Raw genomic sequence first — 23,428 nt, 5'->3', positions numbered from 1 at the left:
GATTCAGATTCCATGTTCTGTGCTTAATATATGTCGGATGGGCTATTGAGAGATGGGAGTATGTGATGGGATCATGCCAGGTTTCGCAGGCATCGAAACTACTTACGACACAATATGTTCTTTATTTTCTTTTAAGCTTCTTTCTGTTACATACCTTAATTTTGTCCTCTGTATAGTTCAACAGAGCTGTCACTCTTTTCATGATGGAGTAAATGCAGATCGCCCTGAAAGCGTGCATGTGAAACAGTGGCGGTGTAAGGCGGTGCAGGTGGCCTCGAACCACCCAAGTCCCGTCCAAACCAGCTTTCCCAAAACAATCAACACACCACAAGCCCTCTTCCCCATATCACAGACGACTGTAACTTATTGGTCCATTTCACATCTAATCAGCTGGACTGTTTTGATCCGTATCAGCCATGGACAAGGTGCAAGCATTTGGCAAGAACTTCAGGTAAGATAAATGGCAGCCTGTACTTGTTTATCTGTACACTCCATGATTACATCGGTCGCCAGGCACGGTCTGTGTCGATTTCGTGATCACGACTGCTAACGCAGGCTGACGGTCTTTATTCTGAGACAGTGCGAACTTCACACCTTTCGCCGCGCGCACGCAGCAGTTGATCCGAGAGCAGCTCGGCCAGGTCGAAGACAAGACCCAGCTTCCTAATGAGTACATTGAGCTCGAGAAGCGGGTCGATGCCCTAAAGCTGGTGCACCAGAAGCTTCTCCAGGTGACGTACGTTAATCAGCCTTCCAGCCCAGCCGGAGGCGATACTTACACATCCCCTGCTATAGTTCCCAGTACTCCAACGAAGCCTATGACTACCCGCCCAACATCCGGGAGTCCTTCAACGATCTCGGCCGGACGATCAGCGAGAAGGTGCAGCTCCTCTCGCAGGCCAGCACCCCAGCGGAGGCTCAAGCGGCTCTAACCGCCCCGCCCTCTGCCAAACCGCAACCAAAGACCTTCAGCCACGCCATCGCGCGTTCTTCCCTCGCTGGATCCCAGACACTTGCGAGCACCGCGACCGGCGAAGACCCCCTTGCGAGCGCGCTGGAGAAGTATGCGCTTGCTTCGGAGAAGGTTGGCGAGGCTCGTCTCGCGCAGGACGCCCAGATCCAGTCACGCTTCCTGGCTGGGTGGAACACCACTCTCAACACGAACTTGATGTTCGCGGCGAAGGCGCGCAAGAATGTTGAGAATGCTCGTCTGATGCTGGACTCTATCAAGGCGAAACACAGGACCGCGGCGGGTGACTTGGACAGCTTGAGCGAGGAGGCTCGCGCCGAGATTGAGCAGGCGGAGGATGAGTTTGTTGGTCAGACGGAGGAAGCTGTCAGCGTGATGAAGAATGTACGCTCACTCTTACCTGGAGAACTGGTGGATACTTGCTAATGCTTTGCTAGGTCCTCGATACCCCGGAACCCCTCAGAAACCTGGCGGACCTGATCGCCGCTCAACTGGAGTACCACAAGCGCTCCTACGAGATTCTCAGCGAGCTCGCCCCAGTTGTTGACTCACTTCAGGTTGAGCAAGAGGTAGCACCCTCTCGGACCCCAACATATAGACGCTACTAACACCAGGCAGGCCAGCTACCGTAAGAGCCGTGAGGGAGCTTAGACAAGCCATGGCATCAGCCAGTAACTCGATTCCCTGCCTACCCTCCCTGCGCTGTTCTGTCCACTGTTTTTCTTCATTCAGCTTATTCTCCCCCATGTTCGCCATCTATTTGTTTGGACTTGTAAGGACGCTTGATATCCCTTGACGGCGGATATGTGGTTTAAATTGATTACTGTGAATCTCCACGACTCATTCTCGATTCTTCGTACATATTGTAGACTTGCACGGCCGGCTGGTTGGTTATGTATACGCGCGGTCTTGAGACGAACGGAGGATATTGCACCGCCACAAGCTGGCCGCCAAGCGCCACATCAGTGCAGGATCTCGGGGAAGCTCCATCATTGCATGGCTCGCTCACCTCTCATACCCCATTTCTCTCGAGACCAAGCTCGCAACGGAGCCGGTCTCTTCCCGCGTCGTACACGAAGCTCTGGAATCTAGCGCTTACGTCTCGCCCTTTTCCCCCCTTCGTTTGCCTCTCCGCTAAACGAACGTCATTCAAGACAGCCGGCACACCCACTCCCGCAACAGGATCACAACCAGATAACACCCTCAATACCGCACGAGCAAAAGCACAACAGGACTCGACTCGTCTCGACTAGGCCGGCCCAGTCCAGCGTGTTCCGAAACCCCAAACATTACATTACCATCTCAGACTCGGACCCCCGAGCCGTACGAGCAACATGGCAAACGGGTAAATACTCTCCCAACCTAGAAGATTACAATTGCAGTCCCTTTGTTACAAAGGAAGGGAAGTGAGTGCCGGATGGGAAGTGCTAATCCAGGATACAGCTGGAGTCTCTTAATCGGCCTCATCGTCGTCGTGGGATTGGGGATCGCGGCTTGGGTGTTTAGTCCGAAGGGCGAGAATCAGACGTATGTATTTCCTTTCCCTTTTTTTTTTTTTGGCTTTCGTTTTATTCTTCTCGTTTCTCATCTACTTTGGGGTTCATTCTCTACATTCGCCCGCTTTTCTGGTCGGGGTATGATTGGAGCCCTGGATTTCGGGTTGGGGTGGGATTTGGCTTAATTGTCTCCGTTGTTGACCAGAACAAATGCTAACGTTGAATCCGGTTGGATACGGTACAGACTCTGGCGAAGCACACTCATACTTTCGATTGCGAGCTGTTATTTGATGTGGGGTATGTCTTCCTCCTCCTCCGCCCTCCTCCTTTTCTTCCAGTGCGTGCGGGCATTAGCAATGGTTTACGGGTATGGGTATGATATTTTGGGGTAATGTGCTAATAGCTCTGCCTCCCGTGTAGCTATTACATTCCTAGCGCAATGGCATCCGCTCATTGCACCGAAGAGGGCGGATATCCGACCTGATCGGGTACCGCAGTGATCTGGCTGATCTTCTTTTTGGACTTCGGTTGAGGTTGAAGTTGTAGGCCGGGTGCTATCTAGAGAATGGGGTTATTATATTGGTGGGCTGGTTTGGAGTCTCACATCTAGACGTCGGGAGACGTGGATGCGTATGCGCATGCGCAATGCGGATGGACAAGGGTAGGATGGGATGCTGCATAGCCAAGCGGCACGAGATCTATGTATAGTTACTTCTCGATTTAGGGAATTTCATTATATCCATACCTATATGCATTCCTTGACAGGCAATCGCGTCTTCATTAAGCTAGGATTCCATGCTATAAGCGAGCCTAGGCTCCACATGATATATGTATAACCAGAACTAAATCTAAGTGCCCAAACAGCAGAATACATTAACCAACTCCCACAGCCCCCAGGATCACTCTCTGCACCGTCCACCTAGCAACTAACCCGGCCACTGCAAGGCCCACAGCACGGAGATATCCGCATCCGAGAAGAATATACAGCGCCTCGATATTGCTCAGCAGCACGAGGTGTGTATCAGTTGCTCCCAGTGTGAACAGCGAACCCAGTAGTTCGATGAGGTTCGCGACGTAGCTGGTTGGTATAGCTGTTGGGACAACCTGGACGAGACTTTGTACGAGCGAGGAGTACGAAGACCCCCCCGTTGATCCAGTTGAGGCGGTTGAGCTCGAGCCCGAGGCCGCGGCAGAATGGGATACGTCGATTGGCGCGTGCTGCGCGCGGTGCGTGTATCCTGATGAGCTTGACCCAGAGGTATGGCCGGAGCTGGAGCCGGAGCTGGAGCCGGAGTCGAAGCCACCGCTCCCGTCTGGGCCCCAAATCACGAGGAGGATGGGGAAGAGTTTCGCGCAGCTGCTCACGAACAACGCTGTACTAATTGCCGTTGGGCTGGCCTGCGAGGGAGGCGGTAATGGCTGGATAATCTGCGCGGGGTTTGTAGATGAGCGACGCAGTGGCGGCGGGAGACCAGAGAAGGAGTCGTGCGGACTGGAAGGTTGGAGAGGGCGTTGGTTTTCATTTGTTATTCCATTTCCGGTGCCGGCACTGGTGTTGCCCTGCAGGTCTTGCGAGGAGGCTGATGTTGATGGCGGTGCGGAGTTTTGCGTTTGGGGAAAGGTGGAAAGGACGGGTGTCGATGGATCCAAGAAGACGGGGGCGTCTGTCGGATTGGCACTAGGGCTTCCATTTGGTTTTGTGCCTGCCGGGGTGATTATGGAGGCGAGGAGACGGACGGTGAGGTGGTGAGCGAGTGTTGCAAGGGCGTTCAGAGTGAGGAAGAAGAGATATTGCACGATGATCGGAGCACGCGAGAGGAAAGTCGATTGTAGAGATGGTGATTTTTCGATTCGTGCCCAGGTGAGATAGACGTCAAAAAGGAGCAGAAGGACCCCGAGGCGGATTATTGAGCGCTATTGTACAAAGGAAGTTAGCCATTGTTGGGCAATTGTGGATGGGATATCTAACATCGAACTTGTGCTCGTCTCCTTCGAGGCGGTTGAAGAGGAGATGACGGTACACCTGAGAGAATTAGCCTTCCTTGAAATTCCTCATAACTCCGGTAACGTACTTGTGGCTTGATCAGGACGAGGTCAATGAATATCACGACAAAGTCGTGCTCGACATACTTGTCGGCGAAGCGCTTACAGCGCGGGCACTGCGTCAAGCGTACACCTTTGCCCAGGGCCCGATCATCGGCGCGGCTGTAGGCGCTGTACAAGTGGGAGACGGGATACGAGCATTCAATGCAGATGGGCATCGTCACTTAACGCCCATGATGAGGATCTAAGTCAATGCATGCTTCCGAACGCTGTCGAGGAGAAAAAGTGGCTGTTGTTGGCTGATAAGACCGAAGGCGGTGAACTCAGCACTGTACAACAGCATGGTCCGCACTCAGGTAGCTGATAGATTGTTCAATGATGGGTATTAGAAAGTTTCTTAATCTATAGTCTATGTTCAATGTAGACGTATTTATTTATATCAGTCAATAACTCCGGTGTCGTCGGCCCAGCTCGGCTGGATACTCCGACACACAGCCTCATAGTCCCGGAACATCTGTGGGTTCTCCGGCAGATCAGAAGTCGTCCAGAACATGGTCCAGTTCGTATCGGCGAGCTTCCATGACCCCAGAGACCGCTCGAAGTACCATTTGTTCACGGGATTGTCCTTGCGGCTTCGCCAACATACTCCGTTGGGAAAGCATGTGCGCACCATGGCATTAAAGACAATGTCGGCAACACCACCCGCGCCCTGGCTGCGTTTGAGGACAGCAAATTTATCGAGATACGGTACCATCCGCGCCGCGCTCGCCTCGCTTCCGTCGTCTTCCACGCCTGGTGGTAACTCCCAGGTCAAGATAGCACCACCTTCATACTCCCCGGCGATGATCAGACCGGCCAAGCGGCGGTTTACTCGGTTGAGATAGTCCTTTACGTCGAGCCTGCGGTTGAACGAGTCTTCGATTAAATGTACGAGTCGCGGTAGATCGACGCTCGGATCCTCAAGGCTCAGCTCCGGGCGTGCTCGAGCTGTCCATACCTGAACATGCGGGTCCGGAAAGATGCTAACGGGCATACCTCGTTTGACAAATGTAGTCGGGGGAGCGGGAAGGTTAATTGAGCCACGTGCTCGACGACTCAAAGGTAACGAGGATGAAAGTAGTGGTTTATCCGTCAAGAGGTTATGAATGAGAGGGTTTCGCTGTCGTCGGGTTCCCACAGACAATTCAGTTGCTTCGGGTGAACGTGCTGAATTAGCAACTTCAACAGGAGAAGTTATTATTCCAGACGAAGCCGAGGGAAGCATAGCCAAAGCTTTCTGTGACAGTCGCAAATTATCCAAATGTCCGTCAATAGCACTTCCGCCGATCTTGATAGGCGAGAGGCCTTGTTTTGATGGTGCAGAGGCGATCTCAGAGTCCGCAAAGCTCGATAGCGGATTGCTATCGGTGATGGAATCAACAAGGCCACTCGTGCCCTGGTTTCCGCTTGGGGGTTGGCGAACCTGAAACAGCTCGCGCTCAATGCTCTCGAATTCCTGGTCCATGTTTATGAAAGCGTGCGAGGTCTGGGGTCCCCGAAAAGCTGGAACTCCCCCCAATGGGTCTAACAGAACGACACGATCTAGCGAAACCTCCCTCTGTAGATCCTTGATCTTCTTGGCGATGACCAGCGGATCCTCGTCAGGATCCGGTGTCAAAGCCAGACCTGCAAACTCCTTTGTCAAGGCCAGAACTGCATCATTGGCGGGAATTATCAAAGCCTTGGGTACATCTTCAGTGTAGGCAATTGGAGCAACAATTAATATTTGACCATCCTGCAGAGGACTGAGGAGCTGCTTGCGAGACGTGACCCTGGGTGTATCGGAGCTTCTAGCCGACACGGACAGTACAGAAGCCAGAGAGGAGGATGTTGAATCCGGTTGAGCGTCGACTGCCGTCGAGACTCGGCCAACCTGTTCCGTAGCTATCTTCCGTAGCGTGCTGGCATCGCCGTTCGCGCCGGGATCAACTACGACACAGCATGCCATACCTAGTCGGTTCAGCTGTGAAAGGGTCTTGGCCACTCCACTCAAAGTATCATCATCCAGGAGCTGCGGTGTCTTTATCTTGACCAAGGCAAGATGAAGTCGCTCTGGTATCTCCTCTCGTGCTGGTGTCGGCGTTGAATCATGGAGGAAGACGGGCGCCTCATTGATAGATTTCGATGGATAGTAGAAGGATCCCAAATTGACCCCCGAAGGTAGTGACCTGGCGGTTGTCTGGTCTATCTGCCGGCCGGACGGCTTCTTCGGGGGCCTTGCTGCATGCTGGGCTTTGATCCGGGCGAGATACGATTTCGCTTCTCGCTTGGTGGACGCTGAGTTTAAAAGGCTCATAAAGAACTCCTAGAGCCACCATGCATCCGTTAGAACTCTTTCGAGGCAATTGAGAGACTATAATTATCGTACACGGTCGAGTAACTTCTCCTTTGCACGGCGGCCGAGGCGGTCATAGCTCTGGCTAGTGGAAGAGAACTGGGCGCTCCTGTAGACGCTGCGATCGCACGACGAAGAGAAGCACCGATGAGGAGCCAAACAAGCACCATCGCGTCCTCCAAGGACAGTGGGACTCCGCTAGAACAAACAGTATGGTTAGATGATTGTCAATAGCCCCGGATAAGAGTAGAAGTGCTCGTACCTTGAGAGGGGCCTGAGTAGCCCGCGACCAACTGAGCGCCCTCGAGCTCATGGTTCATTGCTAAGAACAATTGAAGCTCATTCCAGGGACAGGAACAGACAAAGGACCGGGTTCCTCAAGGAACCGGAAGAGCAGAGAACATTGTGGGGAGCAGTTGGCGGGCCGGAGGGGGGAAAGAAAAATGGGTCGATATCTTGAGGGAAAAAGCGTGAGTCAATGACGATGGACCCCCGTTCTCGGCTGTGTCGATTTCTCCCGAGGCCGATCACCAGCGCCAGTGGTTATCATGAGGGATTTCCCAGGACCAGACACACTGAGCAGGTGAGCTTCCTGGGGTTGGAACCTTGGAAGGGGATCAGTCGCCCGGGAGCTCCGGTTCGCCGAAGGTCGTGCCTGAGTCAGTGGAGTTGGCGAGAAGAGCGGTAAGAGACCGCCAAAGGGCGGTTTTTAGGATGAGGCCAAACCCACAAAATCATTGGCGGAGGTTGCAGTTACTTAAAATCTTAATGTAGGTGAATGAATCTATATCTCCTCATATCGCAATTAGACGGGGGAATTGCACCTTGAAGGCAGTTCTGCCAGCCACACAGCCTTGGAACATTGTTACAAACAATTGAGCTGAACTATATTTCGCACAATCAATGATAGCCTGGGATGATAAATAGATCGCTGGCATTTATCATAGTATTAGCTGTACCCCATGATGTTACCTTACTCCTGACGATCCCGAAGATTTACTTTCTTTAGAATTGGGCCTATGACAACGGGGCCGGCTACGACAACATGGATGTTCCAGAACACCTCCAGCTCGAGCGTGGGATTCGAATCTCGAACACACCAAAGGTGCTTGGGAATGCGACGGCGGATGTCGTCAGGTTTTTGATCCTGGGGACACTGCGCTACGGAATGATTCCTCTGAAGGCGGTTCGAAACCATCAGTGGGAGGACGATACACCCATTGGTCGCGATCCCGGCGCAATATTCTTGAAGAACGGGGATGGGGGGAAATCGGGGGGGATATGGGCATACCACAAGGCGTTTGTTGTATATCTGGGTTCCGCAACGCACTTGCATGCTAAGCGACAGCTTTCAGAATGAAGATCATATGTCGTAAATGCTCGACGCTTCTAGAGGTGGCGGGTAGCTTTAGCTGCCGAGAGCCGTGGAAACGCTGTCTGATCTGTATATGGAGTCTACAACAGTGTGATATTATCAGTTTGAACGCGCCCTTGACATCTGCGACGCATCATCTCTACACCGAAGCAGAGATCCGGAAGATGAAGGACGGCGTTGTCACCATCAACACTGCTCGTGGACTGCTACTTGCTGAAGCGGCAACGCTGAACGAGTCAGAGTTACCAATGTCCACCAAGAGCTTATCAGCAACAAGGAGGTTAAACTCCTTCCTCACCTCGGGACGACGACGGCAGAGACGAAGTGGAAGATGGAGTTATTGACAGTTCGGAACCTGCAAGTGCACTCGATAGAGGGGAGCTTCAGACTCCCATCCCACAATAGAACCAATTGGTCGATACAGAGAAGCGCCAGGCGAGGGAAAGGGAGAGTGGGGGAGAATGGCGATAAACAAAAGATAGTCGCCAGTGCCCCGCAGAGCCCCGGAAGCGGGAGGGATGAAAACTCTTCAAACTCAACCAAGGCCAAATTAAAGTCGGAGTCGACCAAGGGCCCCTGCTATTGACCGGGATTCTGAGCTTCTGCAGACTGTAGGATTTGGCTAAGACATTCTCGGCCCTCAGAGATCAGGACAGAATTTCTTGTGATTGAAAGCCTTATCGCCTGCAGCAGTCCTCGACCCACCACCGCGGCCTTCTGCACTCTCCGGTTCGTCGCCTCCAGGGCTCCTTCGATCGGATTTCTCTCCCGTCGAGGTTTCGTCTTTCCTCCTATCGCTCCTTCCAGTCCGATTCTCGTCGCTCCATACTCTCATTCACTCGAAACACCGCTATCGTTATATATAAGATAGGACCAATCGTTTGAAATCCTGCCCTTCATACTTTGGAACGCTCGTGACCCGTGATTATGTCGGATCAGTCAAATTACAACCCCTCCGATGACCCCATTAACGGGCTCAAACCCTTATCGAACGGAGATGGGTTTTCCTTGCCCATCGCCAGCCACGACGGCTTGCGGTCGCACGACTTTTCAGAGGCGATCATGGCGAATGGACTTCCCTTGGAGGAAACCGATGAGGATGATGACGACGAAGAGGTTGACGAAGATTACGTCGCCGTTGACCATGACGATCTGAATGAATATCCCTACTGGCTTCGCCGCCCGCCTGTGCGCCAACGCTCGAAATTGGATGACTTGTACCCCTTCGTACAAGTCTTGACGGAGTCAAACGTGGATGACTGTGTTCTGGTAGAGGAGGCATTCCCAGAACAGGAGCGCTGCTCGCGTGAGAAGGTATGCAAATATACTCCGGAGGATGTGTTACGAATGCCGCTGACCGTTGACCGTGAACAGTTTATCTATCGTCTTGGAAGGTGCCCTGAGCTCTGCCTTGGCCTGTTCACTCTCCCAATCCTTAGCGAAGACGAGCCGAAGCCTCGCCCTACTCTCGTTGGACACATTATTGCCACGCGGACAGCCTCTCCCTATGTGACGGATAAAGCTATGGAGCTTCCTGCGGACTGGCAGACCAATCGCTCGACAATGGTGGATGGAGAGATCGTTGGGCATGACGAAACCGGACGCTCCATTGCGATTCACTCCCTTGCGGTTCTGCGTGAACACCAGGGAAAGCACGTGGGCAGCACTTTGATGAAGGCCTATATCCAGAGGATCCGAGAGGCAGCTATCGCAGATAGAATTGTGATTATTGCGCACGACCACCTTGTGCCGTTCTATCAGTCATTTGGATTTGAGAATCGGGGTCCGAGCAAGTGCCAATTTGGTGGTGGCGGCTGGACGGATCTGGTGAGACCAAATCTCTCCTACGCCAGCTGGTTATTCTTCGCTAACTGGGTCTAGGTGTTGGAGTTCAGCGCTGAATGAGCGAATCCGCGAGATCGCCTGTTCATGTTTCGTCCTGCGTCCACTAGTACGATTACGTCCTTCTTCCCTTCTGACGAGCATCTTCTCTTATTTTACTTCTTCCCCCTGTACTCATTCCCATCGATGCATGTTCATGTATTGTGCAATTTGTTCTCATCGGGTGGTCAGTTCAAAAGCAATGGAGTTCTCTGGGGCTACGATGATATGATCTGCTATGATATGATAACCGGTTTGGTTTGGTCAGGGCAGGGCAGGCTCAGTGTTTGTCATAGATACCTCGGTAGTCAATGTATATCAAGCAACTTAGGACTTTTCGCCGTAGAGGGACTTAAGTACTTTCATGGCGCTGACTCGGCAGGCCTGGGACCTGAGCGTCTTTTTCTCTCGGTTAGAAAAACTGCAGAATCCCCCACATTTGCTCACCGCCCGCCAAAAATTCTGCCTCCGACCGCCTCCCGCAATTTTTTTGGTTGGAACAGTCGACGATAGCCATCGTTGCCCATCCCCAGGTCGGGTTACCTTCAAGAGTCATTTATATCGTCGCCTGACTCCTTTTCGGTGCCCATCATGAAGACGACATGGAAAGATGTCAGCCTTCCCTGCTCCCTCTGGCTGGATCTTCGCATACTGATGCTTTTCACCGCTTGATAGATCCCTCCTGTGCCCACCAGCCAGGAATTCTTGGATATCGTCCTTAGTCGCACACAGCGACAGCTGCCGACTCAGATTCGTGCGGGTTTCAAGATCAGTCGTATTCGAGGTGCGTTGGCTCCCTGACATTCCCGGCACTTGGTGGTTGATTTTTACTGACTCGAGAATCTTTCCCTAGGCTTCTACACCAGAAAAGTCAAGTACACCCAGGAGACGTTCTGCGAGAAGTTCCAAGCCATTTTGGATGGATTCCCTAGGCTGCAAGATATTCATCCTTTCCGTGAGTCTTCGAAAATATACAAATGCGTTGCGCGGTCTGTCTCACAAACGACTAGACAAGGATTTGATGAACACACTCTACGATGCCGACCATTTCAGAATCGCCCTCGGTCAAGTCTCGACCGCGAAACACCTGATTGAAACCGTTTCTCGCGACTACGTCCGTCTCATCAAATATGCCCAGTCACTATTCCAGTGCAAGCAGCTCAAGCGTGCCGGCCTCGGCCGCATGGCCACCATCTGCCGTCGATTGAAAGATCCTCTCGTATATCTGGAACAAGTCCGACAGCACTTGGGCCGTTTACCGTCGATCGATCCGAACACCCGCACGCTTCTGATTTGCGGATACCCCAATGTTGGAAAATCCAGCTTTTTGCGCAGCATCACCCGTGCCGATGTTGATGTCCAGCCTTACGCTTTTACCACGAAGAGTTTGTTCGTTGGCCATTTCGACTACAAGTACCTGCGATTTCAGGCCATTGATACCCCCGGAATCCTCGACCATCCTTTGGAGGAGATGAACACTATTGAGATGCAGTCCATTACTGCCATCGCGCATCTACGGTCTGCTGTGCTGTACTTTATGGATCTCTCAGAGCAATGCGGTTACTCCGTTTCCGACCAGATCAAGCTCTTCCATAGCATCCGACCTCTGTTCGCTAACAAGCTCGTTTTTGTCGTGGTGAACAAGATTGATGTTCGACGACCGGAAGATCTCGAACCTGAACTGCAGGAGGAGATGCAGAAGATGCTGAAGACAGGAGATGTCGAGCTCCTGCAACTGTCCTGCACCACCACAGAGGGTGTAACTAACGTCAAGAACGCTGCCTGCGACAAGCTGCTAGCAGAGAGAGTGGCGCAGAAACTCAAGTCCGGAAGCAACAATGCTGGCACTCCCGGTGGAAGACTGGGCGACGTTCTGGCCCGTATCCATGTCGCACAGCCGATGGGCGGCGTGCAGCGTGAAACCTTTATCCCTGATGCAGTCAAGGATCTCAAGAAATACGACAAGAACGATCCAAACCGAAAGAAACTGGAGCGAGATATCGAAGAGGAGAACGGTGGTGCTGGTGTCTATAACATTGACCTCAAGAAGAGCTACACGCTAGCAGACGACGAGTGGAAGCACGACAAGATCCCCGAAGTCTGGAATGGCAAGAATATCTACGACTACGTGGATCCAGATATCGAGGCCAAGCTGGCCGCCCTAGAGGAAGAGGAGGAGAAACTAGAGGCAGACGGATATTACGATTCTGACGAGAGTGTGGAAGACGCCGAGGACGCGGACACACGCATGAAGGCGGATTTGATCCGCGAGAAGCGCACCCTCATGCGCAACGAAGCCAAGCTCCGCAAGTCCCTCAAGAACCGCGCAGCCATCCCCCGCAGCGCCAAAGCCAAGAAACTCTCCCAGATGGAGCAGGCCTTGGAAGCAGCCGGCTACGACGGCGATGCCGCCGTTGCTCGTGCCCGTTCGCAGAGCCAAGTCCGCGGCCGGACAACAACGCGCAGCGAAATCGACACCGGCGATGCCATGGACATCGACGGCTCCGACCCTCGGCTGGCAATTGCCAAAGCCAAGAGCCGCGCTCGCAGCCAGGCTGCTACGGATCGTCTCCACGATGGTGTCACCGACGAGACCGCCCGCTCGAAGGCGGAGCGTCTCGCCAAACTCAGCCAGAAGAAGATGAACCGCATGGCCAGACAGGGAGAGGCTGATCGACACCAGACCGTTTCCCTCACCAAACACTTGGTACGTTTCTGTTTCTTTTTTTTTTCCATCTACTTTCTCAACGTCCAACTAACGTAACCCTTCTCATCTAGGTCGCCGGCAAACGTGGCATGGGCAAAACACAACGTCGCTAAAGCATTCGCATTCGCATCCGCATCCCGACTACCTACGCGTCTTGCATCGCACCACTAACGAAACAGCTACGAGGTCTCCTCCCTTAATACCCTATCTATCATCGGTAGTACAGTCCCCTCACATCCTCTTCATGATCATGGGTTCTTCCAAAAAATTCAACCGGCGTTGTGGAAGGGTTTTCTTCCATTTTTTGTTTTTTTTCTTCCCATTTCTTTTTTATATCATGATATCTTGCACAGTCACGTTAAAGTTATAGTTTGTCTGGATATACTATGATACTTTCCAGATAACGCTGAAATGGATAGACTATCACATCACCATAAGTGACCGTTACGATTAGAAGTACTAGTAGAGGACCTGAACCCGGCTGGTAATCACCCACTACGAGGTAACAAGTAATAAAGATCGAAGATCGACGGTGGTAGTAAGATCCCGACTGCTTGGGCACGACTCCAATAACTCGACTGAGATTTCTGGTAGGACAAGGAGGTAGTACAGTGGGGAATACCGAGAGAAGGAGCTTGAAATACCTGGGTGGAGTACCGCAGGGACTTAATAGATACGTGCTTGTTGGTAGATCGAAGGGGGAAAAGAACTATAAGACCTTCTGGTTACGGTGGTGGTTGGCACATCAAAATATACAGTAACTACACTATATGAAGGCAGAATATCGCGTAAATGCCGTCCATTTTATTTTGCCAATGTCTTTTGTCCATCCAATCCCATGTAGTCAATCTAGACTTCACAATGCATGCATGATATAAAGTACAGAACCAAACCCCAAAAGAAAAGTATACCACATCCCAAGAAAGCAAATCTACTCTATATATCCTCTTTCCTCAACTCTTCTGTAACCTGAACGGGTTGAAGAAGGTATCTATTCCCGAATCTCACGTGTCTCCTGCTCGCGGTTGTCCCGCGCTAACCCCTCACCATGCTCTGTTCGTCCCTCGGACTTGGACTTGGCGTTGTCCTGGCTGTCAGGGCGGCCTTGGATATCCCGGATGATATCTTGCGGGGGCTCCCACGAGCTACTCTTCCAGGGGATAACGTGCAAGACGTACATGGTATCGACCTCCTCGAGCGTGCGGCCCTGTGTCTCGTTCACGAAGAAGAAAACGATGAAGACGCCGGCAACGCAGCAGGCCGCGAAGACATAGCCATAAGCAAAGTCGATAGCACCGGAGATAAAGGGCGTGAAGAAAGATATGAGGAAGTTCCAGGTCCAGTTGGAGGCTGTTGCGATACCGATACACACGGCGCGGTAGCGGCTCGGGTACATTTCACTGCAGATCGACCACACAATAGGGCCCCAAGTCGTTGCGAAACCGACGATGAAGAAGCAGGTAAAGACGATCATGGCTGCTCCAGCCTTAGGGGTCTGCTGCGGGTCCTCGATGTTTAGAGAGAAATGGCCAACTGACGCCCAGATGAAGAAACAAATCGCCATCCATGCAGCTCCAACCATGAGCGACTTGCGACGGCCAAAGTGTTCGACAACGTAAAGACCAGGGAGGGTCATGCCAAAGTTGACAGCGCCAAGGATGATCTGGGTTATGTAGCTGTTGCTAATCCCGGTGGAGGTGAAGATAGAGTTTCCGTAGTAGAAGATGAAGTTTGCACCAGTGAGTTGCTGCAGTGATTGCAAAGCAATTCCTAGGATGGTACGGTAGAACATGCGAGGGCCTGTAAAGATCTCATGCCACGCGGCCTGTCCGGCGGCACGTTCCTCATCAAGCTTGTCCTTTATATCCTTCATTTCTTGGACAACGGTGCGGTGGTTAGGACCCACACCGTAGAGCTTGCACATAACTTCGCGGGCTTCATTGATGCGGCCGTGGCGGTATGCGAACCGAGGGGATTCGGGGAGGAAAAGCGTCCCGACGCCTAGAATCAAGGGCCAGGCGAAACCAATCCCCATGGTGATTCTCCAAGAGGCAGTGGAATTGATGGACTCGGTGCCGAAGTTGATGATGTAGGAGATAAAGATACCGAAGGCGACGAAGAGCTGGAAGGCGCTGACCATAGCACCACGGACCTGACGAGGAGACGCCTCGGACTGGTACATGGGTACAACGCTAGAGAGGGCACCAACACCCAAACCGGCGACCCAACGGCCCATAGCAACCTGGTACCACTTGTCTTCGGTAGCCATCTGAACAATAATTCCGACAATATGGACCAGAGACCAGAAAGAGATGGAGAATTTGCGACCAATACGGTCCGCGATGGGGGCGGCAACGAGAGCTCCGATCATAGTACCGATAGAAAGCTAGGCAACTGTTAGTATGTGGCAGGAGTGGAGGGAAATCACACTGGTAGCCTTACCAGGCCAACAATCAAGCCATTGCGGACGTTGCTGAAGGTGTACTCGCCGTTTGGCTGACGCTCCGCAAAGCGAATCTTGAAATCGTTCATAGTTGTGAAACCCGAGATTTGACCTGTTGCTGTTAGAGAAGGACGGGGCTTCTTCAGATGTGAGAAGTAAGCTTACCAGTCGAGTAACCGAAGATGAAGCCGCCCATAGAGACAACAACACCCAGGATAAATGACCGCCATGTGAGGTACTTCACGGGGCTGTCGTCAATAATACCATTGTCCTTCTCCAGCGTCGAGTCCGCTCTCTCAGGCGTTGTGGCCTGGGAGTGCTCTGGCTGCTCAGTCTTCGGCTTGAAGAGGGCCTTCAGATTGCCCACACCCATGATTCTGGAGGATTCTCACATTCAATTGATAAAGTGTGAGAAGGGCAGGTGCTGGTGTGAGGAGTAAAAGGAGGAAAAAACAAAAACAAAAGGCAGACGCAAGGGGAGAGCCAGCCACGAAGGGACGAGTACTCGGGAGACGGAGGTAGAATATAACGCCCGGAAACTCAAACCAGGGACAAGAGATTTAGCGAGACCTTCGATTTCCTCATACCGTCGACTCCGTCGTCCGTAGGAGCGGAATAAGCTCCTGGCGCGCCAGAAATTGGGGAACCCACGGGCGAACCGGACGGGGTTCCGGATCTAACGGGCCCCGAAAGGGGGAAGTGAGGAGGAAATCTCATCGTCATCAGCGTATGATAAAAATCTTCTATGGTCTTTCTTCGAGAAGGTCGGTGGAGAGGGGGTGGAGAAAGGGTCCGCGAGTGAAAAGTCAATGACGATGAGGATGCGGCAAAAAGGCAGAATCTGAAGCTGCACCGCGAGGTTGACGTATCGTCAGCTGACCCAGACTCTTCTGGCTAGGTGGTTGACAACGGCTGAGACCTGCTCGCCATGCCTGCCTTCTTTGAGCTGAAGGAGGAAAGTGGCATTCGAGCTTCCTCGAGACGATTCGACGGCAAATCTACGGGAAATCGGAAACGAGTCTGCAACGCTCCACTTCGTCTCCTGTGGCCTCGGTGCTGTTCTATATTTTCCTCTTGCCTATCGCGCCGAGTTTCTACATGTGGATACGCCCGAAAATCACGGCAGATCCGCAGTTAAGGTGGACCCCAAAGAATTTTTCTTCTCCTTGAGCTCTCAGATATGAGGTCACAGCTGGGATCGGAGGGGAGAAGTGCTGCAAGTAAATAAGTATACAAATGCCCTTGTACTCGAGAGGCTGTATTTTTGATTGCTAATATGGGATCTTGATGGCAGACGCTCAGGAACGATCGACGAACCACCAACGCGATCCCGAGCCGACCTTCTCGGCAGGCCGAGGACCCGGGATCTCAACCAAAAGGGCTCGGTGTGCCGATTCGGACGAGGAAAACTCTTCAAATGCTCTCGTCTTCAAACGAATCTCGCCGATTAGTGGGTCTAGTATCCAGAGTTAGTCTTCTTGGTCGCAACGCAGCTGTCAGCGAGGAAATAGATCCACCAGCAGAAATTTCAACTCGCTCAAGCCTTCTCAGTGACCTGGCTGAGAAAAGGTTAGTGATAGGAAATTGTCGTCTCTTTCCTTCTGGGGAGATTTATATGTGATACTGGTGCTTTTAAATCTCAACAGAATTGTGTTTGACTTAACCTCGATCCAAGCTAGACTAGACATGAAATAGAATCCCGGAACGAACTCAACAAAGCCCTAGAGCCAGGGATACCTGGGATATCTCGTGGTCCCACCCTTCTAGGTCGTTTTAGGTCGCGGTGAACATCCCAACGGGTCCATGGACTGCTGAGTTATGGTCGGACTTTGATTTCGACGATCGTGGTGAGGGGTTGACGAAAGATCCAGACCTCCCAGCTTACATGCCGGGAGCTCAACAATCGCCAAGGAGTGAGTTTCTACTTCGACGAGGAGGTATTATATCTTTATTTTATTGTTTTCAGCTCCATTGGCTTATTTCTTAGCGTATATTCGATACAAGTTAGTATGAGGGGATTTCCGCATGCTTGTCCTCTGCAGGAGATAGCTGGTGCCCAGTGGTGCAGGCCTGCGAGAACCCACTCCTACGCGGTAGTTGGAACAGTTCAAATTCCGGTTGACTTTCCTCTTCGGAGTCTTTTTGCATCCAGATCTGGTCGATGTGTCGAAGGGCTTCCAGTGCTGCCCATTGGCGGGAGAGAGAAGCAGAAGAGGGGGTCGAAAGCTACCTAGGTAGAGTTTGTTGCCACATATGAAGTAATTGTCCAGGAACAGATGTATTAAATTATTTCGGTGCAATTTAAAGCGGCAGGTTAATGTCTGCCTGGGTTTGTGACTTTATTGCTTCCCTCAAGCGAATCATGGGTTCTCAAACGTAGCGTGCTGCATCTTTCATATATTCCTTACACATAGACTACTAGTCCTCATGTATGCGGAGACTAAGTAGCATGAGGTCATCCAGTGAAAATAACCCTTCAGTCATCTTAAGAGCTTTTCTTGGCGTTCTCGCGCTCCGCCTTGCGCAGAGCCCGCTTGCGGATTGACTCGTGCATTCCCTTATTCTGGTTTGTGAGCCACTTGCTCATCGGGCTAATCACACAGGTAGCCAGATATGCTACCAGTCCGTGACTCCAGTAGGGAGAGGAGCTGTAAGCATAGCTTGGGGAACCGCCGTTGTTACCAATCTTGGATAGGGTTACCTTGACGAATGCGCGCGGGTTGGGAATTAAAGCACTGGTGCGGCGAATCTTGGACATGGCAGAGGTGATGAGATAGGCCTGTACAAGCTCAACCGTGATGCCGTGCGGCTGGAGCTCCGAGCCCAGGGCTGTCGACCACTGCTGCAGGAACGCTTTGCTTCCCGAGTATGTCGCGAGGAGAGGAGTCGGAAGGAGACCGCCGAAGGAGCCCATAGTCAGAATCAACCCGCGCTTTCGCTGTATCATTCCGGGAACAACCAGCTGTGTAACCCGCAGAGTACCCAAGCAGTTTATCGTGACGATATCGGTCATCTCGTCTTCAGGGGTCAGGGCAAAAGGGACCGGGATGCTGTGGCTCTTGCCGACATTGTTAACCAGGATAGCCACGTCTAGATTCCCCAGTATCGCCTTGAGCTTCTCGTAGTCCTGGTCGTCGTTGCGGGCGAAGTCCATCGCCAGCATCTTGGTCTGCACCGAGGGGTATTTAGAAGTGATATCATCGGTCAGGGTAGTCAACTTGGAGGCCGTTCGGGAAACAAGGACAATATTGTATCCGGCACGGGCGATCTGGAGGGCGAATTCCTTGCCCAAGCCATCCGAGGCACCTGTAACAACTGCCCAGCTACCCTTAGGACCGAAGGAGCGGAGCTAGAACGGCAAGCCATCAGCAAGACTTTGGGGGAGATAATGCTGAAGAAGCTTTCAATGCGAACATACCGACTTTCCAGGAAGGATAAATAGATTCAGAAGGACCCTAACCAAGGTCCAAGCTCGGGAGAGAACAAACCAGCTTCCAGCTGCAAGGAGAGCCGACGCGGCCGCACTCTGCCAACCAGGAGCGAAGCTGAACTCCAGGTTCGACAGAGATGATTGAAAATCTTTTAGCAAGTCCATAGTGATTGAATCTCCTTGCAGCCAAAAGAGGTGAAGTTGCAATGTATGACAGATTCCGGATCACTGGGAAACGGAGCCAGACCAGAATATTTGCCTAGGCTTGCGGCTGTCACAGATCACGGGAGCCGGGGCGCTATTCCCTCCTCGGCCATCTCTCACAAACCCTTGTCGCCTTCTGAATGTGATTCTTTGATCATGATTTACTAGATCTTAAACTATTGGGTGTAGCTCATTCAGTGCTCATCGTCATGTGTACATCAAAATCACCTCCATGTTCTCTTGAGGATGGGAAGTTGGTGGCGGAGCTCTTGTGCAAGTCCCCAATTAGGGATAGCGCCACCCGACTGAAATGCCGACAACAGGGGAAGCTCGAGGGAAGCTCTGAATTTCGATCGCAGCTGCAATCTAATGTTGGGTTTGACGACGCTCGAGCGATCTCAGAACCCTTAATCCTCCTTTAAGCAGCCGAATCGCGCCGAAAATGGACCAGCTTCTATCGTATCTCCCGCCCTTTGACGGCCTCCTCCCCAAATGGCTCGTCCTAGTACGCGTTCGGCATCGACATGTCCCTTTAACACCAAGCTAACACGCGCAGGTCTCCGTCGTCTCCGCAGCGAACAGTGTCCAAGCATACTTCTCTGACGCCTACACTGCCCAGCTCTACAATGGCCGGCTCGCTGATGGTCGCCCGCACTCGAACGCCCACTCCTCCCGCTTGTTCGGTACCTGGACATTCCTCTCATCCATCGTTCGATTCACAGCTGCTTACAACATTACGACCCCGGCGGTATACGACCTTGCCGCGTGGACATTTGGCCTTGCCTTGCTACACTTCGTTGGCGAGTGGTTGGGGTTTGGGAGTGCGCAGCTCAGGGGTCGGTTTGTGAGCCCGCTCATCGTTGCGTCGGGCACCCTGGTGTGGATGTTGACGCAGCGCGATGCGTATCTCAATGCTTAGACTATCTAATCGGCTATCTTCAAAAGGGTCTAATTTGCATCTGTATTACGAGTTTTATTTAACCCTAGTGGATTCAAGAACAAGACGACACAACGCCTCTTCTCCAATCAGTCGGCAAGCCGGCCAAGTTGATGAAAAGGGTTGATTCGCGTCGATCGGAGGTAGTGTAAGCCCGATGACACTGTGCAGCAGGACATGCGCAAGCACAGAGGACCCGCTGCGAAGACCAAAAATAAGATTAATCAATGTTGTGTTCCTTAGAACACTTTCAGAGATTAAACTGAAAAGAACAGATACTACACTTGATCTAAGCCAAAAGGCAAAGAGAGCTGGAAAAGAAAAGGAAAAAACAAGTAAACTGGCGGGGAGAACAGAGCCTTTTATAATCGCGGGAGAAGCGAGTCGCCACTAGTGTCGATTAGCCGAGGCACTAATCCTGTTCTGGTCTATGCTGCCTGAGGTGTTTCGCTTCCTATTGCGGTGAATGACCAACGAGGTACCTCGGGAGGTTCCAAGTTATCCAAGGAGATGGGCTGATGGCATCAAGATGTTACTGCCATTTACAAGAAGCGACTGTGGATTTTGGAATATGGCGTCGACTGCCAATCTGAAATCATTACCTCGGGGTGTTTCCGACTCACCTGATTGCTCATCCATCATGAATTCTACACGCCCCGCAAGAATTCCTCTGTTCGGCAAACCCCAAAGGGGATTGGGCTGGCTTCATCTCCAAATCATAAAATCGGGTGCCCCCACGCAAGATGTCACCCCACGCGAAGCTCGAACCGTTGATGCCGAGACCGGGAGCTTGGGAGTTGGAGCATCTTCCACATGCTTGGTCAACCTGAACGTTTTCTCTCCCTCTGATTGAGAGAAAGGAGGTCTTTGACTTTGACGATTCTTTGGATGTTCTCGTTTATCGAATCAGTTTCCTTGAAATACGGCTCCATTTATCCACTCATCGGGACCGGGCCTTTGTTGACCGAATCTTCGCTTCCTGGATGTTTCTTCTCCACTCCCCCAGACACCACATGGCTCTCCAACTTCCCCAGCTTCTGGACCCCTCGGTCATACCCCGAGGGGTCGACCCATCATTGCACGCAGCTGCTCCTCGAATAAAATCCGCTGTTCCCGTTGACAGCTGCAGGATGGAAATATTTGATACTTGATCGCCTCATCCCGTTCTTGCACCTTTGTCGTTGAGCAACTTCGCCTTTTCCGCCCACCATATCTTCACCTTCCTACCACCAGTCAAGATGGTTGGCGGGTACGCTCTTGGTGTCGCACTTTTTGCCGCGATAGGAACCTTTCTTTTTGTAAGATACCTCTGCATTTCGCCCTCTTGCAGTCTAGTGGATTAACCGAAATCCTAGGGCTTCGACACCGGAATCGCCACTACAAGTAAGTCGCCGGTAGATAATTTCGCGCGCTTGTCTCGCTCATTCCCTCATAGCAATCGCCCATGAAAGCTGGATCGAGTACATGAATCACCCCTCGGAGGGACTAACAGGGGCTGTATGTCTACTTGGAAGCCACTGGCGAAATTGAGCTGACTGGTTGCAGGTCGTCGCTGTATATATCGCTGGCGAGGCCGTCGGGGCCCTCCTTCAGACAGCCGTCGCCGATAAACTTGGTCGTCTCCGGTTCATGGAATTGATGTGTGTCATTGTCACGATTGGGACAGCCATCCAGACTGGGTCAATCAATATTGGGATGTTCCTCGCTGGCCGCGCTTTAGCCGGAGTTGCTGTTGGGTAAATCTCCCCCCCGGAACCAGCTGGAAATTCTGAAGCTCACATTCAATAGAGGAATGGTTGGTACTGTTCCCATCTACCTCAGCGAAATCTCTGACCCTCGGTACCGCGGATTGATCGGAGGAATTTCCGGCTGCGGTATCGCGTTCGGAACTATGGCCTCAAACTGGGTTGGATATGCCTGCAGTTGGGCTCCTTATGGCCCAATACAGTGGCGCCTCCCTCTCGCAATCCAGATACCTTGGGGAATCATCATGTTCAGCGGCCTGGTCACCTTCATGCCGAACTCCCCACGTTACCTGGTCCGGAACGGCAAGGTGGAAGAGGCTCGCAATGAGTTTAGTCGCATTCGCCGCGATCTCAACTCGCTCGAGCTCCGGCAGGAGTTTGCTCAAATGCTGGCCCAAATCGAGTACGAGAAGGAGCGAGAAATCACGTCATACAAGGAGATTTTCAGATTATTCAGACACCGTGCTCTCGTGTGAGTGTATCTCTTCTTCCGGACTTGTGTCAGAGCCGTAATCTGACAATATTAGATCAATCGCTGTCCAGACTATGACCAGTCTTACAGGCGTAAATGTGATTCAGGTATGTTACCTTTACCATACGGTCAGCGTGTTTGCTAGGTACTAACGTATCCCTAGTACTATCAAAGTAAGCGCACCTAAGAGCTCGACTATGAAAGAGGCTAACGCGCGGAAAGCAATCCTATATAAATCCCTCGGCATCGACCCACACACCATCCTCGCCCTTGCAGCAGTATACGGCACCATCGCCTTCCTCACCAACGCCCTGACTACAAAGTTCCTAACTGATCAATGGGGCCGCCGAAAGTAAGCGCAATCCCGAACGAGAATCCGTAAATTCCCTACTAAGAACCACAAACAGCATGATCCTCACCGGTCTAGGAGGGATTATCCTCGTCGAGATCTACGCCGCCGTCATGCAGCGCGAGTTCCAGAATACGGATAATCGAATTGGCAAGGGGTTCGCAATCCTCGGGATTTACCTCTTCGTCGTGACCTACTGTAGGTTACCGGCCCCCATGGGAGAAACACAAACATTCAGCTAACATCTCCTTTACCAGACGGCATGCTAAACAGCACAACCTGGCTCTACGGCGCCGAGGTCCTCCCCATCGCCCTCCGCAGCAAAATCATGGGACTCGCGGCAGCATCCCACTTTATCGTTAACGTCGCCAGTAAGTTCAAGCCAGCTCTCTTTTCCTCCTAACACCCAAACCCCTTTTCTCCCTACCTCTAACCCACTAACTCGATACTCGCACACAGTCACCGAAGCCGGCCCCAGCGCATTCGCCAACATCGGCGAAAACTACTACTACGTATTCGTCGCATGCACGCTATTCTTCTTCATCATGGCGTACTTCTACTTCCCCGAGACGAAGAGGAAGACGCTCGAGGAGATCGCGGCCTCGTTTGGCGATAGGGTTATCGACGTGGATGATGTGGATGTGGATGCTGATGTGAAGCCGGATGCGAGGGTCGTTCAACAGGAGTAGACTAGACTGCCCAGTGGTAGAGTGAGTGGGCTCGGGATCGGGCTCGGGCGTGTCATGCGCTAGATACCTGGGGTTTATGATGATATGTGAGTTTCTGGTCTACTGTATGTAGCCTCCGGGCTCAGAAACATTCGTACACAACATTTGGAAATATCATACATGGTCCCGCCCGCACTGTGCCTCACGGAGTGCCCTGTCTCACTGGCTCACAAACACGGCGAGAGATACGTCTATGTCCGACATTTTATCGTCCGCAGGGCATGGGCAAAAATGAATATATAGCATGCCCTATAAAAGAGTAAGTAAGAGCTAA

At 52.1% G+C, this 23,428-nt stretch overlaps 11 protein-coding genes across 11 annotated transcripts; 7 read left to right on the top strand and 4 right to left on the bottom strand.

Annotated features, from left to right (window-relative positions):
- The first annotated feature begins 300 nt into the window (after positions 1–300).
- BJX67DRAFT_339106 (BAR domain-containing protein) lies at positions 301–1,813 on the top strand. The gene is made up of 5 exons (XM_071027635.1): positions 301–451; positions 581–736; positions 796–1,354; positions 1,408–1,539; positions 1,589–1,813. The coding sequence occupies exons 1-5, from the start codon at positions 417–419 to the stop codon at positions 1,619–1,621; spliced, it is 915 nt and encodes a 304-aa protein (XP_070891293.1). The 5' UTR covers positions 301–416; the 3' UTR covers positions 1,622–1,813.
- A 161-nt stretch (positions 1,814–1,974) lies between these two features.
- Positions 1,975–3,214, top strand: BJX67DRAFT_339105 (ATPase, V0 complex, subunit E1/e2). The gene is made up of 4 exons (XM_071027634.1): positions 1,975–2,315; positions 2,414–2,497; positions 2,711–2,763; positions 2,887–3,214. The coding sequence occupies exons 1-4, from the start codon at positions 2,305–2,307 to the stop codon at positions 2,964–2,966; spliced, it is 228 nt and encodes a 75-aa protein (XP_070891292.1). The 5' UTR covers positions 1,975–2,304; the 3' UTR covers positions 2,967–3,214.
- Positions 3,215–4,277: 1,063 nt separating this feature from the next.
- BJX67DRAFT_2718 (sterol homeostasis protein ARV1) lies at positions 4,278–4,864 on the bottom strand. The gene is made up of 2 exons (XM_071026510.1): positions 4,436–4,864; positions 4,278–4,380 (listed from the first exon to the last, which is right to left on the bottom strand). The coding sequence occupies exons 1-2, from the start codon at positions 4,725–4,727 to the stop codon at positions 4,340–4,342; spliced, it is 333 nt and encodes a 110-aa protein (XP_070891291.1). The 5' UTR covers positions 4,728–4,864; the 3' UTR covers positions 4,278–4,339.
- Position 4,865: 1 nt separating this feature from the next.
- arg2 (acetyl-CoA:L-glutamate N-acetyltransferase) lies at positions 4,866–7,639 on the bottom strand. Its single transcript, XM_071026494.1, has 3 exons — positions 7,146–7,639; positions 6,917–7,081; positions 4,866–6,853 (listed from the first exon to the last, which is right to left on the bottom strand). The coding sequence occupies exons 1-3, from the start codon at positions 7,194–7,196 to the stop codon at positions 4,949–4,951; spliced, it is 2,121 nt and encodes a 706-aa protein (XP_070891290.1). The 5' UTR covers positions 7,197–7,639; the 3' UTR covers positions 4,866–4,948.
- Positions 7,640–7,928: 289 nt separating this feature from the next.
- On the top strand, positions 7,929–8,243 carry BJX67DRAFT_376136 (uncharacterized protein; the record flags this gene model as incomplete). The annotated part of the gene is made up of 1 exon (XM_071031818.1): positions 7,929–8,243. The coding sequence occupies one exon, from the start codon at positions 7,929–7,931 to the stop codon at positions 8,241–8,243; it is 315 nt and encodes a 104-aa protein (XP_070891289.1).
- Positions 8,244–8,894: 651 nt separating this feature from the next.
- BJX67DRAFT_2627 (polyamine acetyltransferase) lies at positions 8,895–10,556 on the top strand. The gene is made up of 3 exons (XM_071026376.1): positions 8,895–9,572; positions 9,633–10,085; positions 10,140–10,556. The coding sequence occupies exons 1-3, from the start codon at positions 9,186–9,188 to the stop codon at positions 10,161–10,163; spliced, it is 864 nt and encodes a 287-aa protein (XP_070891288.1). The 5' UTR covers positions 8,895–9,185; the 3' UTR covers positions 10,164–10,556.
- Positions 10,507–13,280, top strand: BJX67DRAFT_339098 (putative GTPase NOG1). Its single transcript, XM_071027633.1, has 5 exons — positions 10,507–10,751; positions 10,815–10,923; positions 10,993–11,094; positions 11,150–12,846; positions 12,918–13,280. The coding sequence occupies exons 1-5, from the start codon at positions 10,731–10,733 to the stop codon at positions 12,957–12,959; spliced, it is 1,971 nt and encodes a 656-aa protein (XP_070891287.1). The 5' UTR covers positions 10,507–10,730; the 3' UTR covers positions 12,960–13,280.
- Positions 13,281–13,722: 442 nt separating this feature from the next.
- BJX67DRAFT_2445 (sugar porter family MFS transporter) lies at positions 13,723–15,745 on the bottom strand. The gene is made up of 3 exons (XM_071026154.1): positions 15,455–15,745; positions 15,289–15,401; positions 13,723–15,232 (listed from the first exon to the last, which is right to left on the bottom strand). Exons 1-3 carry the CDS (start codon positions 15,660–15,662, stop codon positions 13,838–13,840), a joined length of 1,716 nt encoding a protein of 571 aa, XP_070891286.1. The 5' UTR covers positions 15,663–15,745; the 3' UTR covers positions 13,723–13,837.
- A 1,903-nt stretch (positions 15,746–17,648) lies between these two features.
- BJX67DRAFT_2521 (ketoreductase) lies at positions 17,649–19,107 on the bottom strand. The gene is made up of 2 exons (XM_071026247.1): positions 18,708–19,107; positions 17,649–18,638 (listed from the first exon to the last, which is right to left on the bottom strand). Exons 1-2 carry the CDS (start codon positions 18,882–18,884, stop codon positions 17,775–17,777), a joined length of 1,041 nt encoding a protein of 346 aa, XP_070891285.1. The 5' UTR covers positions 18,885–19,107; the 3' UTR covers positions 17,649–17,774.
- A 156-nt stretch (positions 19,108–19,263) lies between these two features.
- On the top strand, positions 19,264–20,177 carry BJX67DRAFT_339086 (Erg28 family protein). The gene is made up of 2 exons (XM_071027632.1): positions 19,264–19,428; positions 19,480–20,177. The coding sequence occupies exons 1-2, from the start codon at positions 19,366–19,368 to the stop codon at positions 19,840–19,842; spliced, it is 426 nt and encodes a 141-aa protein (XP_070891284.1). The 5' UTR covers positions 19,264–19,365; the 3' UTR covers positions 19,843–20,177.
- Positions 20,178–20,635: 458 nt separating this feature from the next.
- hxt8 (putative MFS monosaccharide transporter (Hxt8)) lies at positions 20,636–23,395 on the top strand. Its single transcript, XM_071026085.1, has 11 exons — positions 20,636–21,158; positions 21,216–21,243; positions 21,296–21,357; positions 21,406–21,596; positions 21,649–22,077; positions 22,133–22,184; positions 22,241–22,250; positions 22,300–22,429; positions 22,485–22,624; positions 22,684–22,797; positions 22,886–23,395. The coding sequence occupies exons 1-11, from the start codon at positions 21,099–21,101 to the stop codon at positions 23,113–23,115; spliced, it is 1,446 nt and encodes a 481-aa protein (XP_070891283.1). The 5' UTR covers positions 20,636–21,098; the 3' UTR covers positions 23,116–23,395.
- The last annotated feature ends 33 nt before the right edge of the window (positions 23,396–23,428 follow it).

The sequence above is a fragment of the Aspergillus lucknowensis genome, assembly GCF_044049455.1.
Source record: "Aspergillus lucknowensis strain CBS 449.75 chromosome Unknown BJX67scaffold_1, whole genome shotgun sequence".
Taxonomy (NCBI): domain Eukaryota; kingdom Fungi; phylum Ascomycota; class Eurotiomycetes; order Eurotiales; family Aspergillaceae; genus Aspergillus; species Aspergillus lucknowensis.
This window is presented reverse-complemented; position numbering and strand designations above follow the sequence as displayed.

Coding starts and splice junctions, on each gene's coding strand:
- BJX67DRAFT_339086 (XM_071027632.1), top strand. CDS start 19,366: ATGGACCAGCTTCTATCGTATCTCCCGCCCTTTGACGGCCTCCTCCCC. Junction 19,429..19,479: donor TCCCCAAATGGCTCGTCCTA/GTACGCGTTCGG, acceptor TAACACGCGCAG/GTCTCCGTCGTCTCCGCAGC.
- BJX67DRAFT_339105 (XM_071027634.1), top strand. Junction 2,498..2,710: donor CCGAAGGGCGAGAATCAGAC/GTATGTATTTCC, acceptor GATACGGTACAG/ACTCTGGCGAAGCACACTCA. Junction 2,764..2,886: donor GAGCTGTTATTTGATGTGGG/GTATGTCTTCCT, acceptor CCTCCCGTGTAG/CTATTACATTCCTAGCGCAA.
- BJX67DRAFT_2718 (XM_071026510.1), bottom strand. CDS start 4,727: ATGCCCATCTGCATTGAATGCTCGTATCCCGTCTCCCACTTGTACAGC. Junction 4,381..4,435: donor GAGACGAGCACAAGTTCGAT/GTTAGATATCCC, acceptor TTTGTACAATAG/CGCTCAATAATCCGCCTCGG.
- BJX67DRAFT_2445 (XM_071026154.1), bottom strand. CDS start 15,662: ATGGGTGTGGGCAATCTGAAGGCCCTCTTCAAGCCGAAGACTGAGCAG. Junction 15,402..15,454: donor CATCTTCGGTTACTCGACTG/GTAAGCTTACTT, acceptor TAACAGCAACAG/GTCAAATCTCGGGTTTCACA. Junction 15,233..15,288: donor ATGGCTTGATTGTTGGCCTG/GTAAGGCTACCA, acceptor ACAGTTGCCTAG/CTTTCTATCGGTACTATGAT.
- arg2 (XM_071026494.1), bottom strand. CDS start 7,196: ATGAGCTCGAGGGCGCTCAGTTGGTCGCGGGCTACTCAGGCCCCTCTC. Junction 7,082..7,145: donor CTACTCAGGCCCCTCTCAAG/GTACGAGCACTT, acceptor TGTTTGTTCTAG/CGGAGTCCCACTGTCCTTGG. Junction 6,854..6,916: donor AGGAGAAGTTACTCGACCGT/GTACGATAATTA, acceptor TGGTGGCTCTAG/GAGTTCTTTATGAGCCTTTT.
- BJX67DRAFT_2627 (XM_071026376.1), top strand. CDS start 9,186: ATGTCGGATCAGTCAAATTACAACCCCTCCGATGACCCCATTAACGGG. Junction 9,573..9,632: donor AGCGCTGCTCGCGTGAGAAG/GTATGCAAATAT, acceptor GACCGTGAACAG/TTTATCTATCGTCTTGGAAG. Junction 10,086..10,139: donor GTGGCGGCTGGACGGATCTG/GTGAGACCAAAT, acceptor AACTGGGTCTAG/GTGTTGGAGTTCAGCGCTGA.
- BJX67DRAFT_339106 (XM_071027635.1), top strand. CDS start 417: ATGGACAAGGTGCAAGCATTTGGCAAGAACTTCAG. Junction 452..580: donor GCATTTGGCAAGAACTTCAG/GTAAGATAAATG, acceptor ATTCTGAGACAG/TGCGAACTTCACACCTTTCG. Junction 1,355..1,407: donor CTGTCAGCGTGATGAAGAAT/GTACGCTCACTC, acceptor ATGCTTTGCTAG/GTCCTCGATACCCCGGAACC.
- hxt8 (XM_071026085.1), top strand. CDS start 21,099: ATGGTTGGCGGGTACGCTCTTGGTGTCGCACTTTTTGCCGCGATAGGA. Junction 21,597..21,648: donor TTAGCCGGAGTTGCTGTTGG/GTAAATCTCCCC, acceptor CACATTCAATAG/AGGAATGGTTGGTACTGTTC. Junction 22,798..22,885: donor CTTTATCGTTAACGTCGCCA/GTAAGTTCAAGC, acceptor ACTCGCACACAG/TCACCGAAGCCGGCCCCAGC.
- BJX67DRAFT_339098 (XM_071027633.1), top strand. CDS start 10,731: ATGAAGACGACATGGAAAGAT. Junction 10,924..10,992: donor CAAGATCAGTCGTATTCGAG/GTGCGTTGGCTC, acceptor ATCTTTCCCTAG/GCTTCTACACCAGAAAAGTC. Junction 12,847..12,917: donor TTTCCCTCACCAAACACTTG/GTACGTTTCTGT, acceptor CTTCTCATCTAG/GTCGCCGGCAAACGTGGCAT.
- BJX67DRAFT_2521 (XM_071026247.1), bottom strand. CDS start 18,884: ATGGACTTGCTAAAAGATTTTCAATCATCTCTGTCGAACCTGGAGTTC. Junction 18,639..18,707: donor TTATCCTTCCTGGAAAGTCG/GTATGTTCGCAT, acceptor TTGCCGTTCTAG/CTCCGCTCCTTCGGTCCTAA.